Source organism: Somniosus microcephalus, chromosome 2, assembly GCF_052327205.1.
Source record: "Somniosus microcephalus isolate GS21.2 chromosome 2, FLI_Smic_1.0, whole genome shotgun sequence".
Classification (NCBI taxonomy): domain Eukaryota; kingdom Metazoa; phylum Chordata; class Chondrichthyes; order Squaliformes; family Somniosidae; genus Somniosus; species Somniosus microcephalus.
The window spans coordinates 346,605,979-346,625,594 of NC_140988.1; the positions used below are offsets into that span (position 1 = coordinate 346,605,979).

Here is a 19,616-nt window from a genome sequence, read left to right on the forward strand (position 1 = left end):
AACTGGTTGGCGGACAGAAAGCAGAGAGTTGGAATAAATGGGTCGTTTTCCGAGTGGCAGGCAGTGACTAGTGGGGTACCGCGGTCCTAGGACCCCAGCTGTTCACAAAATATATGAATGATCTGGACGAGGGAATTGGATGTAGTATCTCCAAATTTGCAGACGACACAAAGCTGGGTGGGAGGGTAAGCTGTGAGGAGGATGTCGTGAAACTCCAGTACGATTTGGACAGGTTGGGTGATTGGGCAGAAACATGGCAAATGCACTATAATGTGGATAAATGTGAGGTTATCCACTTTGGTGGCAAAAACAAGAAGGCAGATTATTATTTGAATGGCAATAGATTGGGAGAAGGGGAAGTGCAAAGAGACCTGGGTGTCCTTGTGCACCAGTCGCTGAAGGTAAGCATGCAGGTGCAGCAGGCAGTTAAGAAGGCAAATGGTATGTTGGCCTTCGTAGCAAGAGGGTTTGAGTACAGGAACAAGGATGTCTTGCTACAGTTGTACAGGGCCTTGGTGAGACCGCACCTTGAGTATTGTGTGCAGTTTTGGTCACCTTACCTGAGGAAGGACGTTCTTGCCATGGAGGGAGTGCAGCGAAGATTCACCAGGCTGATACCTGGGATGGCAGGAATGACGTATGAGGAGAGATTGTGTCGATTGGGCTTATACTCACTGGAGTTTAGAAGATTGAGAGGGGATCTCATCGAAACCTATAAAATTCTGTCAGGTCTGGACAGACTAGATGCAGGAAGGATGTTTCTGATGGCCGGGGAGTCCAGAACCAGGGGTCATAGTCTAAGGATAAGGGGTAAGCCATTTAGGACTGAAATGAGGAGGAATTTCTTCACCCAGAGAGTGGTGAACCTGTGGAATTCTCTGCCACAGAGGGCGGTGGAGGCCAGTTCATTAAATATATTCAAGAAAGAGTTGGATATATTTCTTAAGGCTAAAGGGATCAAGGGATATGGGGAGAAGGCTGGGACAGGGTACTGAATTTGGATGATCAGCCATGATCTCATTGAATGGCCTACTCCTGCTCCTATCTTCTATGTCTATGTTTCTATATTTGCTCATTCAATTCCTTATATTCTCTCAGTTCCCTCCACACACCAGACTTTTATGTAGCACTAGAGGAACAGTCCTGGGGTCAATCATCCATCAAGTTGTTGCTCACAGAACATGCTATTATAATAAGTCCAGATTATCAAGAGTATGTGGAGGATGAGAAATAGAATACCTTTTATAACTGTAGCAAAATGTTATTAAAGGATTCCATCACAAAAAAAGGAATTGTTCACTAATTGATTTGAGGAAACAGATAACTGGCTAGAATATAGTGAGTTCAGATTTTTTTTTAAACTTATTTTTGGTGTTTTATTATAGAGAAGCTTAATAGGAGCTTTTGAGAGCGCACATTTAATTTTAGATCTCTTAGCCAATAAATCCCACAAATACAAGGTGAAGTTTCTACATATTGTACAGTGAGCTGCACAGAGTGATCCTAAATGGAGTGCTTCCAGATAGAGTGCTAAATTGGGAATTGAGAGAGAGTGGGAGTCTCTGGTAAGTACTGGGTAAGTATTAGCTGTAAAAAGTGGAATTTAGTTGAACATTTTGAATTTAACCTAGAATTTTTAAAACTGTAGTTAACAGAAAGTGCCTGCCAGTGGCAGTTAACTGTCAGTCAGCTGTAAGTCTTTGTCTTGAATGGGTGCTAATTACTGTGAGCAGGGAGCCGAGACAGCACTTGTAACTTTGGTGTGGCTCCAAGTGTATAAAAGTAAACAATATCTGCTAACGCACAGAGTGACCTTAAACGGAGTGCTTCTAGACTGTGTTAAATTGGGAATTTGGAGAGTTGGAATTCAGAGCAGAGGGGGAAGCAGCAGAGAACGAAAGGAGCGGCTGGAAATAAAGATATGCCCAAGAGTCCGGAGGGAGTGCGAGCGTCAGGGAGTGAGGTAAGTGACGTCAGCACAAGAGAAGGAGCGGAGGAGAAAAAAACCAAATTGGCGAGTAGCTGGTGATTGTTCTTTAAGTCTTCAGTTTATTTCTGTTAAGTTAGTTAATAAATAATCTATTAAGTAGAGGCATGGCAGGGTAGCTCAGTCCCGTGGAATACACTTCTTGGGCCATGTGGGAACTGCAGAACGCTTCCAGTGTCCTGGACAACCACGTGGCTAACAAGGGAAATTAGGGATAGCATAAGATCCAAGGAGAGGGCATATAAATTGGCCAGAAAAAGCAGCAAACTTGATGATTGGGAGCAGTTTAGGATTCAGCAAAGGAGGACAAAAGGATTAATTAAGAGGGGAAAAATAGAATGAGAGTAAGCTTGCAGGGAACATAAAAACTGACTGTAAAAGCTTCTATAGATATGTGAAGAGAAAAAGATTGGTGAAATCAAGCGTAGGTCCCTTGCAGTCAGAATCAGGGGATTTATAATGGGTGCACAGCTACCTGGACTACACTTCCTCCCACCCCACCTCCTGTAAGGACTCTATTCCATTCTCCCAGTTTCTCCGTCTCCACCGATGCCACCTTCCACACCAGTGCTTCCGACATGTCTTCCTTTTTCCTCAACCGAGGATTCCCCTCTACCGTGGTTGACACGGCCCTCGACCGGGTCCGTTCTATCTCCCGTACTTCTGCCTTCACCCCTGCCCCTCCCTCCCGGAACCATGATAGGGTTCACCTTGTCCTCACCTTTCGCCCCACCAGCCTCTGCATTCAACGGATCATCCTCCGCCATTTCCAACGTGATCCCACCACCAAACGCATCTTTCCCTCCCCTTTCAGCATTCCGTAGGGACCACTTCCTCCGAGACACCCTAGTCCACTCCTCTATCACCCCCAGCACCCCTTCCCCTGGCACCTTCCCGTGCAAGCGCAGGAGATGCAACACCTGCCCATTTACCTCCCCCCTTCCCACTGTCCAGGGCCCCAAACACCCCTTCCAGGTGAAACAGCGATTTACTTGTACTTCTTGCAATCTAGTATACTTTATCCGCTGCTCACGATGTGGTCTCCTCTACATTGGGGAGACCAAACGCAGATTGGGTGACCGCTTTGCGAAACACCTCCGTTCAGTCCGTACAGGTGACCCCGAACTTCCGGTTGCCTGTCATTTCAATTCACCGCTCCATTCCCACTCAGACCTCGCCGTCCTCGGCCTCTTACATTGTTCTACGGAAGCTCAGCGTAAGCTCGAGGAACAGCACCTCATCTTCCGATTAGGCACTTTACATCCTTCCGGACTCAATATCGAGTTCAACAATTTCAGATCATAACCTCAGACCCTATTATATTTTGTATCCACACTTTTGGTTTGTGCCTTTTCCTTTTTTCCCTCTCTCCCACATGGCAGCTGTCTTTCACTCTGCCAGCGCATTTCACACTTCATCTAGAGCCATCCTTTGTCTCTTTACTTGTCCTGTTACCATCTCGTCTCACCTTGAATATCTCTCAATGTCTCTTCTTTCATCCCCTCCCCCATTTCCCAGCCCCCAAACTGCCTTTTAATCTGTTTCATTTCCTGCCTTTATTTCTCAGTTCTGTAGAAGGGTTTCAACCCGAAACATTGACCATTTCTCTCTCCACGGATGTTGCCTGGCCTGCTGAATTTTTCCAGCGTTTTCTGTTGTTATTTCCTTTCTATCTACCCTATCTATGCCCCTCATAATTTTGTACACCTCAATCAGGTCCCCCCTCAGCCTTCTCTGCTCTAAAGAAAACAACCCCAACCTGTCCAGTCTCTCTTCATAGCGGAAGCGCTCCTGGTGAATCTCCTCTGCACCTTCTCCAATGCAATCACATCCTTCCTATAGTGTGGTGACCAGAACTGCACACAGTATTCCAGCTGTGGCCTAGCTAACGTTTTGTACAGCCCCATCATAACCTCCCTGGTCTTATATTCTATGCCTCGGCTAATGAAGGCAAGTATCCCATATGCCTTTTTAACCACCTTATCTAACTGTCCTGTTGCCTTCGGGGATCTATGTACATGCACACCAAGGTCCCTCTGATCCGCTGTCCTTCCTAGGATCCTACAATTCATTGTGTATTCCCAAAATGCATCACCTCACACTTTTCAGGGTTAAATTCCATTTGCCACTGTTCTCCCCATCCGACCAACCCGTCTATATCGTCCTGTAGCCTGAGGCTTCCCTTCTCGCTATTTACCACTCCACCAATTTTTGTGTCAGGACACTGGGAGAACGCCCCTGCTCTACTTCAAATACAGCTGTGGGATCGTTTACATCTACCAGAGAGGACAGACAGGACCTTGGTTTAACGTCACATCCGAAAGACAGCACCTCCAACAGTGCAGCACTGCCTTAGTACTGCACTCAGGTGTCAGCCTGCAGTACGTGCCCAAGTTTCTGGAGTGGGTCTGTGAACTCTTGACTCAGAGGCGAGAGTGCTACCCACTGAGCCTCAACTGACACCTATTTAATCCAACCCTGCTCATCTCCACTGTGTGTGGGGGGGGGGGGGGGGGGGGGGGGGGGGGGGCGGGGGGAGCTACAGGGAGTAGGCTTAAAGCAGGGACCTAGAAGCAAGGCACATTATATCAGTGTATATCTGGAAGTATTACTCTCTAGGTTAATAGCAGAGGAAAAGTTACAAATCAGATGAGAATACAAACTCTACGGGTCTTCTAAGAATGGAAAGCAACATTGAGTAATTCACCTCAGGCCACAGAATGGTCGGCTCATGATAATCTTTCCCAGTGAAGAGCATTTCCATGAAGGAAGCCGTTTTGAACTCCAATTCTTAGCAATAAATGTAACTGACTGTCCCACTGAGCTTGCACTGAAGGATCGCTATAAATGGTGAGTTCTGATGTAAATGTTAGACAAACCAGCCAAAACACAGTAAGGACAACCATTTCTGCCACTCTGCAATAAAGAAATACTTGCATTTTATAGTGCCTTTAACAACATCATGACGTCCCAAAGCGCTTTACAGCCAATGAAATACTTTCGAAGTGTAGTCACTGTTGTAACTGAGGATAGCAAATGTAACCCCGCTATTTAAGAAAGGAGGGAGAGAGAAAACGGGGAACTACAGACGTTAGCCTCACATCAGTAGTTGGGAAAATGCTGGAATCTATTATAAAGGATGCAATAACTGGGCACTTAGAAACTAATAGTAAGATTGGGCAGAGTCAACATCGATTTATGAAAGGGAAATCCTGTTTTACAAACCTATTGGAGTTCTTTGAGGATGTAACTAGTGGAGTAGACAAAGGGGAACCGGTAGATGTGGTGTATTTGGAATATCAGAAGGCCTTCGATAAGGTCCCACACAAGAGGTTGGTGAACAAAATTAGGGCACATGGAATTGGGGGTAATATACTAGCATGGATTGAGAATTGGTTAACAGACAGAAAAGAGAGTAGGGATAAACGGATCTTTTTCAAGATGGCAGGCTGTGACTAGTGGGGTACCGCAAGGATCGGTGCTTGGGTCCCAGCTATTCACAATCTGTATCAATGATGAGGGGACTAAATGTAACATTTCCAAATTTGCTGATGATACAAAGCTAGGTGGCAGTGTCAGTTGCGAAGAGGATGTGAAGAGGCTTCAAGGGGGTCTCGACAGGCTCAGTGAGTGGCCCAGAACATGGCAGATGGAATATAATGTGGATAAATGTGAAGTTATCCACTTTGGTAGAAAAAAACAGAAAGGCAGAGTATTTCCTAAATGGTGAAAGATTGGGGAATGCAGATGCTCAAAGGGACCTGGGTGTCCTTGTACATGCGTCACTGAAAGTGAATGTGCAGGTGCAGCAAGCCATTAGGAAGGCAAATGGTATGCTGGCCTTCATTACAAGAGGATTTGAGTACAGGAGCATAGTCTTACTCCAATTATATAGGGCCTTGGTGAGACCACACCTGGAGTACGGTGTACAATTTTGGTCTCCTTACCCAAGGAAGGATATACTTGCCATAGAGGGAGTGCAACGAAGGTTCACGAGATTGATTCCTGGGATGGCAGAACTGTCGTATGAGAAGAGATTGAGTAAACTAGGTCTGAATTCAGAAGAATGAGAGGGGATCTCATTGAAGCATACAGAATTATTACAGGGCTTGATAGGGTGGATGCTGGGAGAATGTTTCCCTTGGCTGGGGAGTCTAGACCCAGGGGCCACAGCCTCAGGATAAAGGGTAGGTAGGCCATTCAGGACTGAGATAAGAAGAAACTTCTTCAGAGGGTGGTGAAAATTTGGAATTCTCTACCCGAGGGCTGTGGAGGCTCAGTCATTGGGTATATTCAAAACAGAAGTCGATAGATTTCTGACTAGTAAGGGCATCAAGGGATATGGCGATAGGGCCGGTGAATGGAGTTGAGGCAGAAGATCAGCCATGATCTCATTGAATGGCAGAGCAGGCTCGAAGGGCCGAATGGCCTACTCCTGCTCCTATTTCTTATGTTCTTATGTTCTCCTTATCCTGTACTCACTAGGACGTGGTACCGGGAGTAATGAGATTACTACCATTGAGGTCCTGCTTTTTAATATCGATGGCAATGGTTCCTCTGGGGAGTACAGCCAGAGCCAAGTCCACAGCACCACGGATGGCTCAGCTGTAGGCAGGGGGGCGGGAGATCAGGAAAGCAATAGTGGTAGGGGATTCGATTGTTAAGGGAACAGACAGGCATTTCTGCAACCGCAGACGTGATTCCAGGAATGGTATGTTGCCTCCCTGGTGCCAGGGTCAAGGATGTCACCGAGTGTCAGGGTCAAGGATGTCAAAGTTAGTAATCTCTGGATTACTTCCAGTGCCACGAGCTAGTGAGTAGCACCGGGAGAAATAGGATAGAGCAGATGAATGCCTGGCTGGAGAGATGTTGTAGGAGGGAGGGCTTCAGATTCCTGGGACATTGGGAGCAGTTCTGGGGGAGGTGGGACCTGTAAAGGCCGGACGGGTTGCACCTCAACAGGGCTGGAACCAATGTCCTCGTGAGGGGGTTTGCTAGTGCTGTTGTTTAAACTAATTTGGCAGGGGGAAGGCACCAGGGTGTAGCATTACAAATGAGAAACAAACTGCACAAAGGATTGGGAGAGACAGACGTCACTAGAGTAAGAAATATTAAGTTATTAGATGGAGTCAGACTAAGAATACAAGAAGGTCCAAGATGCGTTTACACAGATGCACTGTAAACCTATGAAGCATGGTAAATAAGGTTGGTGAGCTGCAGGCGCAAATAGCCATATGGGAATACGATGTCGTGACGATAAGAGACCTGGCTCAAAAAAGGGCAGGATTGAGTCTTAAATATTCCTGGATATAAAAGATGTTCAGAAAAGATAGGGAAGGAAAGAGAGGAGGTGGGGTAGCAGTATTGGTTAAGGAGAATGTTACAGTGCTAGAGATAGAGGATGTCCTGGCGAGGGTCAAGGACAAAATCTATTTGGTTAGAGTTTAGAAATAATAAAAGGTGCCGTTACACTACTAGATGTATTCTATAGGCCACCAACTAGTGGGAAAGATAGTGGGGCAAATTTGCAGGGAAATTATAGAGAGGTGCAAGAACTATAGAGTAATAACAATGGTAGACTTCAATTATCCGAATATAGACTGGGATAGTAATAGTGTAAAGGGCAGAGAGGGGGAAGAATTTCTGAAGTGTGTTCAGGAGAACTTTCTTGACCAGTACATTTCCAGCCAAACGAGGAAGGAGGCATTGCTGGATCTAGTTCTGGGGAATGAGGTGGGTCAAGTAGAGCAAGTATCAGTAGGGAAACATTTAGGGAACAGTGATCACAGTATCATAAGGTTTAGATTAGCTATGGAAAAGGACAGGGAGCAATCTAGAGTAAAATTACTTAATTGGAGGAAGGCAAATTTCAGTGGGTTGAGAACAGATCTGGCCCGGGTAAACAGGAATCAAAGATTGGCAGGCAAAACTGTAATCGAACAATGGGCTGCCTTTAAAGAGGAGACGGTTCGGGTACAGTCGAGGTACATTCCCACGAGGGGGAAAAGGTAGGGCAACTAAAGCCAGAGCTCTCTGGATAACAACAGAGATAGAGAGTAACATGAAGCAGAAAAAAAGAGTGCGTATGACAGGTTGAGAATACCAGTGAGAATCAGGCCGAAGAGAGTTCAGAGGGGAAGTGAAAAAGAAAATAAGAGGGGCAAAGAGAATATGCGAATACATTGGCAGCTAATATAAAAAGGGAATTCAAATGTCTTCTATAGGCATATAAATAGTAAAATGGTAGTAATAGGAGGGGTGGGGCTGATTGGGGACCAAAAAGGAGACCTATAAATGGAGGCAGAGGGCATGGCCGAGGTATCAATGAGTACTTTGCATCTGTCTTCACCAAGGGAGAAGATGCTGCCAAAGTCAGTGAAAGAGGTAGTGGAGATACTGGATGAGATAAAAAAGTACTAGAAAGGCTGTCTGTACTTAAAGTAGATAAGTCACCAGGACCGGATGGGATGCATTCTAGGATGCTGAGGAAAGTTAAGGAGGAAATCTGGTGGTACTGGCCATAATCTTCCAATCCTCGATAGATACAGAGGTGGTGCCAGAGGACTGGAGAATTGCAAATGTTACACCCTTGTTCAAAAAAGAGTGTAAGGAGCAGCAGCAGCGGCGGCACAGCGGACCTGGGAGGAGCGGCGAAGCGGCAGTACTGATGCGCTATCAATTACTCATAAAAGACAGAGTTAGAAGAGTAACTAAAGGCTTTTATTAACAACAGAATGGAGGTCTGCTTCGCGTGGTCGACCGGTCCAGGATACAAAGGGCTGGGGAGCAGTCACCTTTATACTAGGACCTGTGGGAGGAGTCAGCCGAGGCATGTACACAGTGGAATACAAACAGGACAAACAGGAATACAAACAGTGGTTTACCCCATTCACCCCTTGTTTAAAATTGAGTCCGGCGGGGTGAAGTGTATTAAAAGTTAGTGTATTGGAGTCTCTCCGGAGGTCTTGTCTGCCGCTGTGATCGGCATGGCGACGGCAGGGGTAGTGAAGCTTCCGGCGTCGAGTCCAGCGTAGGCTGTGGCACAGGCGTGTCGTCCTCGTAGATGTCGAGCGGGTCGCGGGGCCCAGGCCCGCCGTCTGCTGGGGCTGGATATCGGATCGTGGGGGGGGGGGGGGGGGGGGGTGGTAGTGAGTAGTGGGTAGTGGGTTACTGCGGCCCCCGAGGGTGCAAGGTCTCTTATGGAGACTGTGTCCTCCCGCCCGTCCGGGTATGCGATGTAAGCATACTGGGGGTTGGCGTGGAGGAGGTCGACCCTCTCGACCAGGGGGTCCGTTTTATGGGTCCTCACGTGTCTTCTCAGTAGGACCGGCCCTGGGGACGTCAGCCATGGCGGGTAGCGATGTCCCCGATGTGGACTTCCTTGGGAAGACAAACATTTTCTCATGAGGGGTGGCGTTAGTGGCAGTGCAGAGCAGTGACCGAATAGAGTGGAGCGCATCGGGGAGCACATCCTGCCAGCGGGAGGTTGGAAGGCCCCTAGACTTTAAGGCTAGCAGGACGGCCTTCCAAACTGTCGCATTTTCTCTTTCCACCTGTCCGTTCCCCCGGGGGTTGTAACTGGTGGTCCTGCTTGTGGCAATAGCCCTAGTTAGCAGGTACTGACGGAGTTCGTCGCTCATAAACGATGAGCCCCGGTCGCTATGGATATAGCTGGGGAAGCCGAACAGGGTGAAGAGGTTGTTCAGACATTTAATGACCGTGGCACTGGTCATGTCCGGGCAGGGGAAGGCGAACGGGAAACGGGAGTACTCATCAATAATATTGAGGAAGTACACATTGCGGTCGGAGGAGGGGAGAGGCCCTTTAAAATCAACGCTCAGGCGCTCGAAGGGGCGAGTGGCTTTTATCAGGTGGGCCCTGTCTGGTCTATAAAAGTGCGGTTTGCACTCAGCGCAGACTTGGCAGTTCCTGGTCATGGTCCTGACCTCCTCAATAGAGTAAGGCAGGTTGCGGGCCTTGATGAAGTGGAAGAACCTGGTGACCCCCGGGTGGCAGAGGTCATTGTGGAGGGTCCGCAGTCTATCGATCTGCACGCTGGCGCAGGTGCCACGCGATAGCGCATCCGGGGGTTCATTTAGCTTCCCGGGCCGGTACAAGATCTCGTAGTTGTAGGTGGAAAGTTCGATTCTCCACCTCAAGATCTTGTCATTTTTGATTTTGCCCCTCTGCTTGTTGTTAAACATAAAAGCAACTGAACGCTGGTCAGTGAGCAGGGTAAATCGTTTTCTGGCCAGGTAGTGCCTCCAATGACGCACAGCCTCCACAATCGCCTGGGCCTCCTTCTCAACAGCGGAGTGTCTGGTCTCCGGGCCTTGGAGGGTTCGTGAAAAGAAGGCCACGGGTCTCCCCGCCTGATTGAGGGTAGCGGCCAGGGCAAAGTCGGACGCGTCGCTTTCCACCTGGAAGGGGATGGATTCGTCCACTGCGTGCATGGTGGCTTTGGCAATGTCCTCCTTGATACGGTGGAAGGCTAAGCGGGCCTCTGCCGTCAAGGGAAAAGAGGTGGACTTGATCAGCGGACGGGCCTTGTCCGCATAGTAGGGGACCCACTGGGCGTAATAGGAGAAAAACCCTAGGCACCTCTTCAGGGCCTTGAGGCAGTGGGAGTTCCATAAGGGGACGCATCCGGTCGGGGCCGATGACTCCGTGTTCCACAACACAGCCAAGGATGGCGAGGCGGTTTGTGCGGAATATGCACTTCTCCTGGTTACATGTCAGGTTTAGGAGTTGGGCAGTGCGGAGGAATTTTTCGAGGTTTGCGTCATGGTCCTGCAAGTCACGGCCGCAGATGGTCACATTGTCCAGATATGGGAAAGTGGCCTGCAACGCATTTTGATCTACCATCCGGTCCATCTCCCTTTGGTGACGCCAAAGGGAACCCTAAGGAAGTGATAGAGGCGGCCGTTTGCCTCAAAGGCAGTGTACTGGCGGTCCTCAGGGCGGATGGGGAGCTGGTGGTACGCTGATTTCAGGTCAATGGTCGAGAAGACGCGGTACTGCGCGATCTGGTTGACCATATCAGCTATACGGGGGAGTGGGTAGGCATCCAGCAGGGTGTAGCGATTTATTGTCTGGCTGTAGTCGATGACCAGGCGCTGCTTCTCGCCGGTCTTAACGACCACAACCTGGGCTCGCCAGGGGCTGGTGCTGCCCTCAATAATCCCTTCTTTCAGGAGCCGCTCCACTTCGGTTTTAATGAAAACCCTGTCCCCGGCACTGTATCGCCTGCTCTTTGTGGCGATGGGCTTACAGTCGGGGGTGAGGTTAGCAAACAGTTGGGGGGGGGTGACTCTGAGTGTGGAGAGGTTGCACCTGGTGCGCGGCGGGCAGTTTGGAAGCTGCTGGCTGCGGACTGTGAGTGGGGGTAGGGGTCCACCGTACGCCATCGTAACACTTTTAAGGTGGCACTGAAAATCTAACCCCAGCAGGACAGCAGCGCAGAGGTCAGGCAGGACCAGAAGTTTAAAATGATCGTACACGGTCCCGTCTACTAAGAGTGTCACCATGCAGTAGCTGCCAATGTCCGCCGACTGGGACTCGGAGGCCATAGAAATCCGCTGTTGCGCAGGCAGGACTGGGAGAGAGCAACGCCGCACCGTGTCGGGGTGGATGAAGCTCTCCGTGCTCCCAGAGTCAAAAAGGCAGATTGTATCGTGGCCATTTACCTTAATGTCCATTGTGGAACTGGCCAGTTGGTGCGGTCTCGCTTGGTCCAGTGTAACGGATGCCAGCGTAGGGGTCGGTGTGTCGCTGCGGGTATCAGATGAGGCGGTGTCGGGGGCCTGCTGCGTCCCGGCTGTCGTCCAAGATGGCGGCGTCCATGATCCCCATGTGGCTGGAGGCGTCCAAAATGGCTGCTGTACCGGTGATTCGCACATGGCCGGGGAGGTCCAAGATGGCGGCCCACATGGCCCACACGCGGCGCTGCTGGGGTTCGGGGTGGCTTTGGCCCTGCAGACGCTAGCGTAGTGTCCCTTCTTCCCGCAGCCTGAGCAGATCGCGTTTTTCGCCGGGCAGCGCGCTCTGGGGTGTTTTGCCTGGCCACAGAAGTAGCATTTCTGGCCTTGGGACACTGCTGCGGTAGTTGGGCCGTTGTTGGGGTGTGGCTGGGGTGGCACGGCGCTATGAGGCGGTCCTACCGTGTCCCAGGCTGTCATTCCCCGCGGCGTCCACGGCGCAGAGGAGTAGGCATCCATGCCCTGGTAGGCTGCATCCAACGATAGTGCGAGTTCAGAGGCCTTGTTGAGGTCGAGGTTACTCTGCTCCAACAGTCACTGTCGGGTGTAATTGGATCTGTGGCCCACTACAAAAGCGTCCCGGATAAGTTCCTCTGTGTACACGGCGGCCTTTACATCCTTACAACCACAGGCCCGGCCAAGCACAGACAGTGCCTGAAGGTATTCCACGGTCGATTCCCCAGGTTGTTGTTTACGACTCCCCAGGAGGTGCCTGGCGTACACTTCGTTCACTGGGCGCGTGTACTGGTCCTTGAGGAGCTTGATAGCGTCCGCGTACGAGGTCGCGTCTTGGATGACCGAGTACACTCGGTGGTTCACTTTGGAGGTCAGGACATCCAGTTTGTCCTCGTCCGATTTGATTGCTTTGGAGGCGGTCAGGAATTTTTCGAAACACTTAAGCCAGTGAGTAAACTTGGTGGATGAGTCCACCTCCCGATGATCTAAGTCCAGGCATGCTGGTGTGAGGATCTTCTCCATTATAAAAATGTTGTTAATAAAATTGATGCGCTATCAATTACTCATAAAAGACTGAGAGTTAGAAGAGTAACTAAAGGCTTTTATTAACAACAGAATGGGGGTCTGCTTCGCGTGGTCGACCGGTCCAGGATACAAAGGGCTGGGGAGCAGTCACCTTTATACTAGGACCTGTGGGAGGAGTCAGCCGAGGCATGTCCAGGCATGTACACAGTGGAATACAAACAGGACAAACAGGAATACAAACAGTGGTTTACCACAAGTATAAAGAGCCTGAGGCGCAGGTAGGCCCCACAGCACCAGTGGCGGCAGAGCGGATCTGGGAGGAGCGGCATGGTGGTACCAACTCAGCACAGGCAGAATTTTCAAAGAGTGACGTCAGAAGTCAAAAGTAACGTCGGCACAAGGAGAGGGAGCTGATTGGTGAGTATCTGGTAAGTCTTTTTACTTGGCTTTCTTAAAGTTTTTAAGTTTATTCCAGCTAGGTTAGTAAATTAGAGGTATGGCAGGGCAGCTCACATGCGTGGAATGCACATCTCGTGCCATGTGGGAAGTCCTGGACACCTCCCGTGGTCAGGACAACCACATGTGCGGGAAGTGTCACCAACTACAGCAGCTCAAGCACCGGGTTACGGAGCTTGAGCGGTGACTGCAGTCACTGCTGTGCATCTGCGAGGCTGAGAGCTATGTGGATAGCACGTTTCGGGAGGTGGTCACTCTGCAGCTTAAGAGTGTGCAAGCAGAGAGGGAATGGGTGACCGTCAGACCGAAGAGGAGGACCAGATAGGTAGTACAGGAGTCCCGAACCCATCTTGCCCACCAACCAGTGTTCGGTGCGGAATACTGGTGAGGGCGATGGTTCCTCTGGGGAGTGCAGCCAGAGCCAAGTCCACAGCACCATGGAAGGCTCAGCTGCACAGGCCGGGGGGGGGGTGAAAGGAGGGAAGAGCAATAGTGATAGGGGATTCAATAGTTAGGGGAGCAGACAGGCGTCCAGGATGGTATGTTGCCTCCCTGGTTCCAGGGTCAAGGATGTCACTGAATGGCTGCAGGGCATTCTGAGGGGGGGGGGGCGGGGGAGGGTGAACAGCCAGAGGTCGTGGTCCATATCAGTACCAACGACAGAGGTAGGAAGAGGGATGAGGTCCTGCAGGCAGAGTTTAGGGAGCTAGGAAAGTGGTTAAAAGCAGGACCTCAAACAGGTGGTAATCTCCGGATTACTACCAGTGCCACGTGCTAGTGAGTTCAGAAATAGGAAGAGAGAGCAGATGAATGCGTGGCTGGAGAGATAGTGTAGGAGGGAGGGCTTTAGATTCCTGAAGAATTGGAATCATTTCTGGGGGAGGTGGGACCTCTACAATCCAGACGGGTTGCACCTCAACGGGAACGGGACCAATATCCTCGTGGGAGGGTTTGCTACTGCTGTTGGGGAGGGTTTAAACTAGCTTGACAGGGGGATGAGAGCCTAAGTATAGAGTCAATAGGGAGGGAAGAAAAACTGGAATTGGAAAACAAAAACATAGAAAGTAAATTGGAAGGACAGAGGAATAAAGGGCTAGATAGTAGTCAACAAGGAGGTTTGCCTGTACGAAATGGTATATACCTCAATGCAAGGAGTATAGCGAACAAGGCAGATGAGCTGAGGGCACAGGTAGATACTTGAGACTATGATATTATAGCTATTATACAGACATGGCTGAAAGAGGGGCAGGTATGGCAGCTCAACATTCCCGGTTACAGGATTTTCAGACGGGATAGAGAAGGAGGTAAAAAGGGAGGGGGAGTCTCGGTATTGATTAAAGAAACTATTACAGCTGTGAGGAGGGATGATATGTTGGAGGGATCATCAAACGATGGGTCAGATTGAAAAACAAAGAGGGGCGATCACACTGCTGGGAGTGTACTACAGACACCCAAACAGTGAGAGGGAGATAGAAGAACAAATATGTCGACAAATTTCTGAGAAGTGCAAAAACTATAGGGCAGTAATAGTAGGGGATTTCAACTACCCCAATATTAACTGGGATAAAATTAGTGTGAAGGGTATAGAAGATGCAGAATTCCTAATATACATCCAGGAGAACTTTTTTCGCCAGTATATAGCAAGCCCAACAAGAGGCCCCGGCCATCATTTTTCAATCCTCTCTGGCTTGAGGTGTGGTGCCGGAGGACTGCTAATGTGGTACCCTTGTTTAAAAAGGGAGAAAAGGATAGACCGAGTAATTACAGGCCAATCAGCCTAACCTCGGTGGTGGGAAAATTATTGGTAAGAATTCTGAAGGACAGGATAAATCTTCATTTAGAAAGACACGGATTAATCAAGGATAATCAGCACGGATTTGTTAAGGAAAGGTTGTGTCTGACAAACTTGATTGAACTTTATTGAGGAGGTAACAAGGAGGGTAGTGCGTTTGATGTAGTGTATATGGACTTTAGCAAGGCTTTTGATAAAGTTCCACATGGCAGACTGGTCATGATGTTAAAAGCCCATGGGATCCAGGGCAAAGTGTCAAATTGGATTCAAAACTGGCTCAGAGACAGGAAGCAGAGGGTAATGGTTGATGGGTGTTTTTGTGATTGGAAGGCCGTTTCCAGTGGGGTTCCGCAGGGCTCAGTACTAGGTCCCTTGCTTTTTGTGGCATATATCAATGATCTAGACTTGAATATAGGGGGTATGATTAAGAAGTTTGCAGATGATACTAAAATCGGCTGTGTGGTTGATACTGAAGAAGGAAGCTGTAGACTGCAGGAAGATATCAATAAATTGGTCAGGTGGGCAGAACAGTGGCAAATGGAATTCAATCCGGAGGAGCGTGAGGTAATGCATTTGAGGAGGGCTAACAAGGAAAAGGAATACACATTAAATGGTAGGACACTCAGTAGTGTAGAGGAACAATGGGACCTTGGAGTGCATGTCCACAGATCCCTGAAGGTAGCAGGCCAAGTAGATAAGGCATACGGAATGTTCGCCTTTGATTAGCCGTGGCATAGAATACAAGAGCAGGGGGCTTATGCTTCAACTGCATGAAACACTAGTTAGGCCTCAGCTAGGGTACTGCGTGCAGTTCTGGTCACCAGATTACAGGAAAGATGTGACTGCACTAGAGAGGGTACAGAGGAGATTTACAAGGATGTTGCCAGGAGTAGAGAATCTTAGCTATGAGGAAAGACTGTTTTCCTTGGAACAGAGGAGGCCGAGGGGAGACCTTATTGAGGTGTATAAAATTATGAGGGGCATAGATAAAGTGGATAGAAAGGACCTATTTCCGTTAGCAGAGGGGTCAAAAACAAGGGGGCACAGATTTAAAGTAATTGGGGGAAGTTTCTTCACCCAGAGGATTGTGGGGGGTCTGGAACTCTCTGCCTGAAAGGGTCGTAGAGGCAAGAACCTAACCACACTTAAAAAGTACTTGGATGTGCACTTGGAATGCTCTAACCTGCAGAGCTACGGACCAAGAGCTGGGAAGTGGGATTAGGCTGGATAGCTCTTTGTTGGCCAGCATGGACACGATGGGCCGAATTGGCCTCCTTCAGTGCTGTAACTTTCTATGATTCTATGAACCCAGCAACTACAGGCCAATCGGTTTAACCTCGGTAGTGTGGAAACTTTTAGAAACGATAGTCAGTTGGACAAGTGTGAATTAATTAAGGAAAGCCAGCACAGATTTGTCAAAGGCAAATCGTTTTTAACTAACTTGGAGTTTTCTGAAGAGGTAACAGAGAGGGTTGATGAGGGCAATGCGGTTGACATGGTGTGCATGGACTTCCAAAAGGCTTTGATAAAGTGCCACATAATAGGCTTGCCAGCAAAGTTGAAGGACAGTGGCAGCATGGATACGAAATTGGCTAAGCGACAGGAAACAGTAATGGTGAACGGCTGTTTTCCAGACTGGAGGAAGATACACAATGGTGTTCCCCAGGGGTCGGTATTCGGACCACTGCTTTTCTTGATATATATTAATACTTGGACTTGCGTGTACAGGGCACAATTTCAAAATTTGCAAATGACACAAAATAGTGAACAGTGAGGAGGATAGTGATAGACTTCAAGAAGACATAGCCAGGCTAGTGGAATGGGCGTACACGTGGCAGATGAAATTTAACGCAGAAAAGTGCGAAGTGATATATTTTGGGAGGAAGAACGAGGAGATACAATATAAACTAAAGGGTACAATCCTAAAGGGGGTGCGTGAACAGAGAGTATGGCCTAGAAATTCAGTGGGCTGCGCCACCAGTTAGCGCCCAAAGAGGGCACTTAGTGGTTTTAGCGCCACTGGCCACGCCTCCCGCGAAATGTAGTGGGGCACTAATGACGGCATTAGCCTGTAGCGCGGCGCCGCCACCGAGGACGTCATCGGTGTGCGCAGCGCCCCGCTACCGCCCCGATCGCGATATTTGGTCGCGTCCCCCGCTGTAGCACCGGTCGCAATTTGCGACCGGTTCAGGGGGGGGCCTACCTGTGGCAGTAGAGGCGCTAATTAAAGGGGAGGTGCGGGGCAGCCATTTTTTTTTGCTGGCCGCCTGCCAGCACCTCCTCGTGCCGCCGTCCCCAGCCTCCTGAGCTCCCCCCCCCCCCCCCACCCCACCGGGCAGTGCCGGCTGTGTCCCAAGGGCCCGGCACTTCCTCGGTGCTGGGCTCTTTTGCCGGCACTCGCGATCTCTGATCGCGCTGGTGCAGGCCCCTCCACTTTAAGAAGTGGCATGTTGCGCTGCGATATTCAGTTGCAGCGCCCAAAGACGGATGCGGGGCGCTGCTTCCGTTTGGGGCGCCGAAACTGAATTTCCGGCTGGCGCAAGCGGCTCCGTCCAGAGCGGTAATTCCGGTGCCCAGGCGAGCTTGGGGCGCCACCGAATTTCTCGGCCTATATGTGCACAGATTTAAGGTGATTGGCAAAAGAACCAAAGGTGACATGAGGAAAAACTATTTTACGCAGCAAGTGGTTAGAATCTGGAATGTAATGCCTGAAAGGGTGGTAAGGCAGACTCAATCGTGGCTTTCAAAAGGGAATTAGAGAAGTTCCTGAAGGGAATTTTCTTTGCAGGGCTACGGGGAAAGGGCGGGGGAGTGGGACTAGCTGAAGTGCTCTTGCAGAGAGCCGGCACGGGCTCGACAGGCCAAATGGCCTCCTTCTGTGCTATAACCATTCTATGATTTTACTAGATTGTGGCTTTATCTCAACCTTTTTGATTTGTTACAATTTGCAACACACTCTGGAGACTGTAATCTATCCTACACACTGCGATTTCATATTGGGGTACAGATTTGTGTATTGAGAACGAGCCCTGGTTCTTTTAAGGATATGAATTCAAGATTACTGATTTGTAATTGCATGGAGGTATCTTGTTATTCTTTACAAGCCAACCTCAATTAGTTATAAAATTAGTAGCTTTTATGTAAAACAAAGCAATGATCAAAAATTCCTGCTTACAATTCTAGTTTTTAGAAGAGGAGTTAAATTTTATTACCAAATAGACCCATCTTACATTAGAGCTCCTTTGAAGACAAATCTAGTTTTCCTCATTTTTCCCCAGTCACTGCCAGTTCCGTTATTACAGGAAATTATAGGGACAGCAATTTCTCAGTGGTTCGGGAAGATTTCGAACAAGCACAGCTGCAAAGGAAACAAAATGGATTACTTATGAGACACAGGAAGAGTGTTTTGTTGTTTCCTACAACTTGCTCATTGTAACAAATTTCAAGATCTGGAATAAATTTCAACATCTGGAATCCAGCTTGGCAAAATTTCCGATAGTATCAATTAACTTAAATGTTTGTAGTCAGTCAATCTGACTAAAAACATTATTCAATCTATATAATAATTAGAGCTCTGTCATATTTGTCAGAATAAAAAGTAAAAAGTATTGCAGCTAATCAAACATATTGGAGCTAATCTGAATATAAATCATTTAAATTAATTTTCAATTGAAATAGTAATATATTACAATTCCAATAAACATAAAACTCTCTTATTGAATAGAAGTCAATGCATATTCATCTGCAACAAAATAGCACATTTTCAATAAACTTCGTGTTTTCTGAGAACGTGATCTTCTACTGTTACTGTTGTGGCTTTGCAATAGCACTTTTTCCCCACACTGAGGAAAGCCTCAGTTCAAAAAAGTTGCATGAAGCTAATCTAAAAGACCAGGCACCAAAATGTTAAAGTTCAGCAAAACAGAGTACTGTACAATGTAGTCGATTCATCACGAAAGTTACAATTGACATGCAAAATGCATCTGGTAATGAAGAATTTCTGCTGTTTAGGCCTCACTCATTTCTCAAATGATGTGGAATTCTGTGGGCTGAAAGTTCTGAAGTCAAACATTAGTCATTAACACTGCTACCACCGCAAAAAAAGCAAGAGTAAAGCACACCATATTCAGTCAGGCTCCTTCCAGTCTAGCTCTCGGGACATCTGCAGCATTGGCTATTTCTCTGGCCACAGATGAATCAAGGAGGTCACAGATGCCAGAGCCAACAGCCACCACTTTCACGGTCGACCAGCAGTAGCACGAGAGGGCAACACAATTTACATATCGGCTTGTTTTCCTAGTCCAGGGAGTCACAGGGATTTTATTCTCTCAATGTCCAACTGACATTAAAGCAACAGCACCAGATCATGCGGAGGAACACTTGCTTCCCTAGAGTTCTCTCAGTCTCCAGTTGAAGGCACTTATGTATACCAATCTTATTATTTGAAGAGGAAAGAGCAGAAGCATGGTTATTTTCACATCTATGGCTCGACACTCTTGCAGCAACCACAGAGTGGAGGAACATCAAAAGTTCTTGCTATCGGAATTAATTGAACATACTAGTGGGACGCTAGATGTCTCAACCACTTGGGGGGTGCCTCCTCCTGCTCTTTCGTACTGAATTTTTCAAATGTCATGTACTG

At 48.4% G+C, this 19,616-nt stretch overlaps 1 protein-coding gene across 1 annotated transcript in view; it reads right to left on the minus strand.

Moving 5' to 3' along the window:
* st3gal5 (ST3 beta-galactoside alpha-2,3-sialyltransferase 5) overlaps positions 1–19,616 on the minus strand; it is a 169,334-nt gene that overhangs the window by 78,833 nt on the left and 70,885 nt on the right. The window contains exon 2 of the mRNA XM_085975488.1: positions 18,205–18,332. Within this exon, the coding sequence (XP_085831614.1) occupies positions 18,205–18,242 (38 nt within the window). The 5' untranslated portion in view covers positions 18,243–18,332. The remainder of the gene's footprint in view (positions 1–18,204; positions 18,333–19,616) is intronic.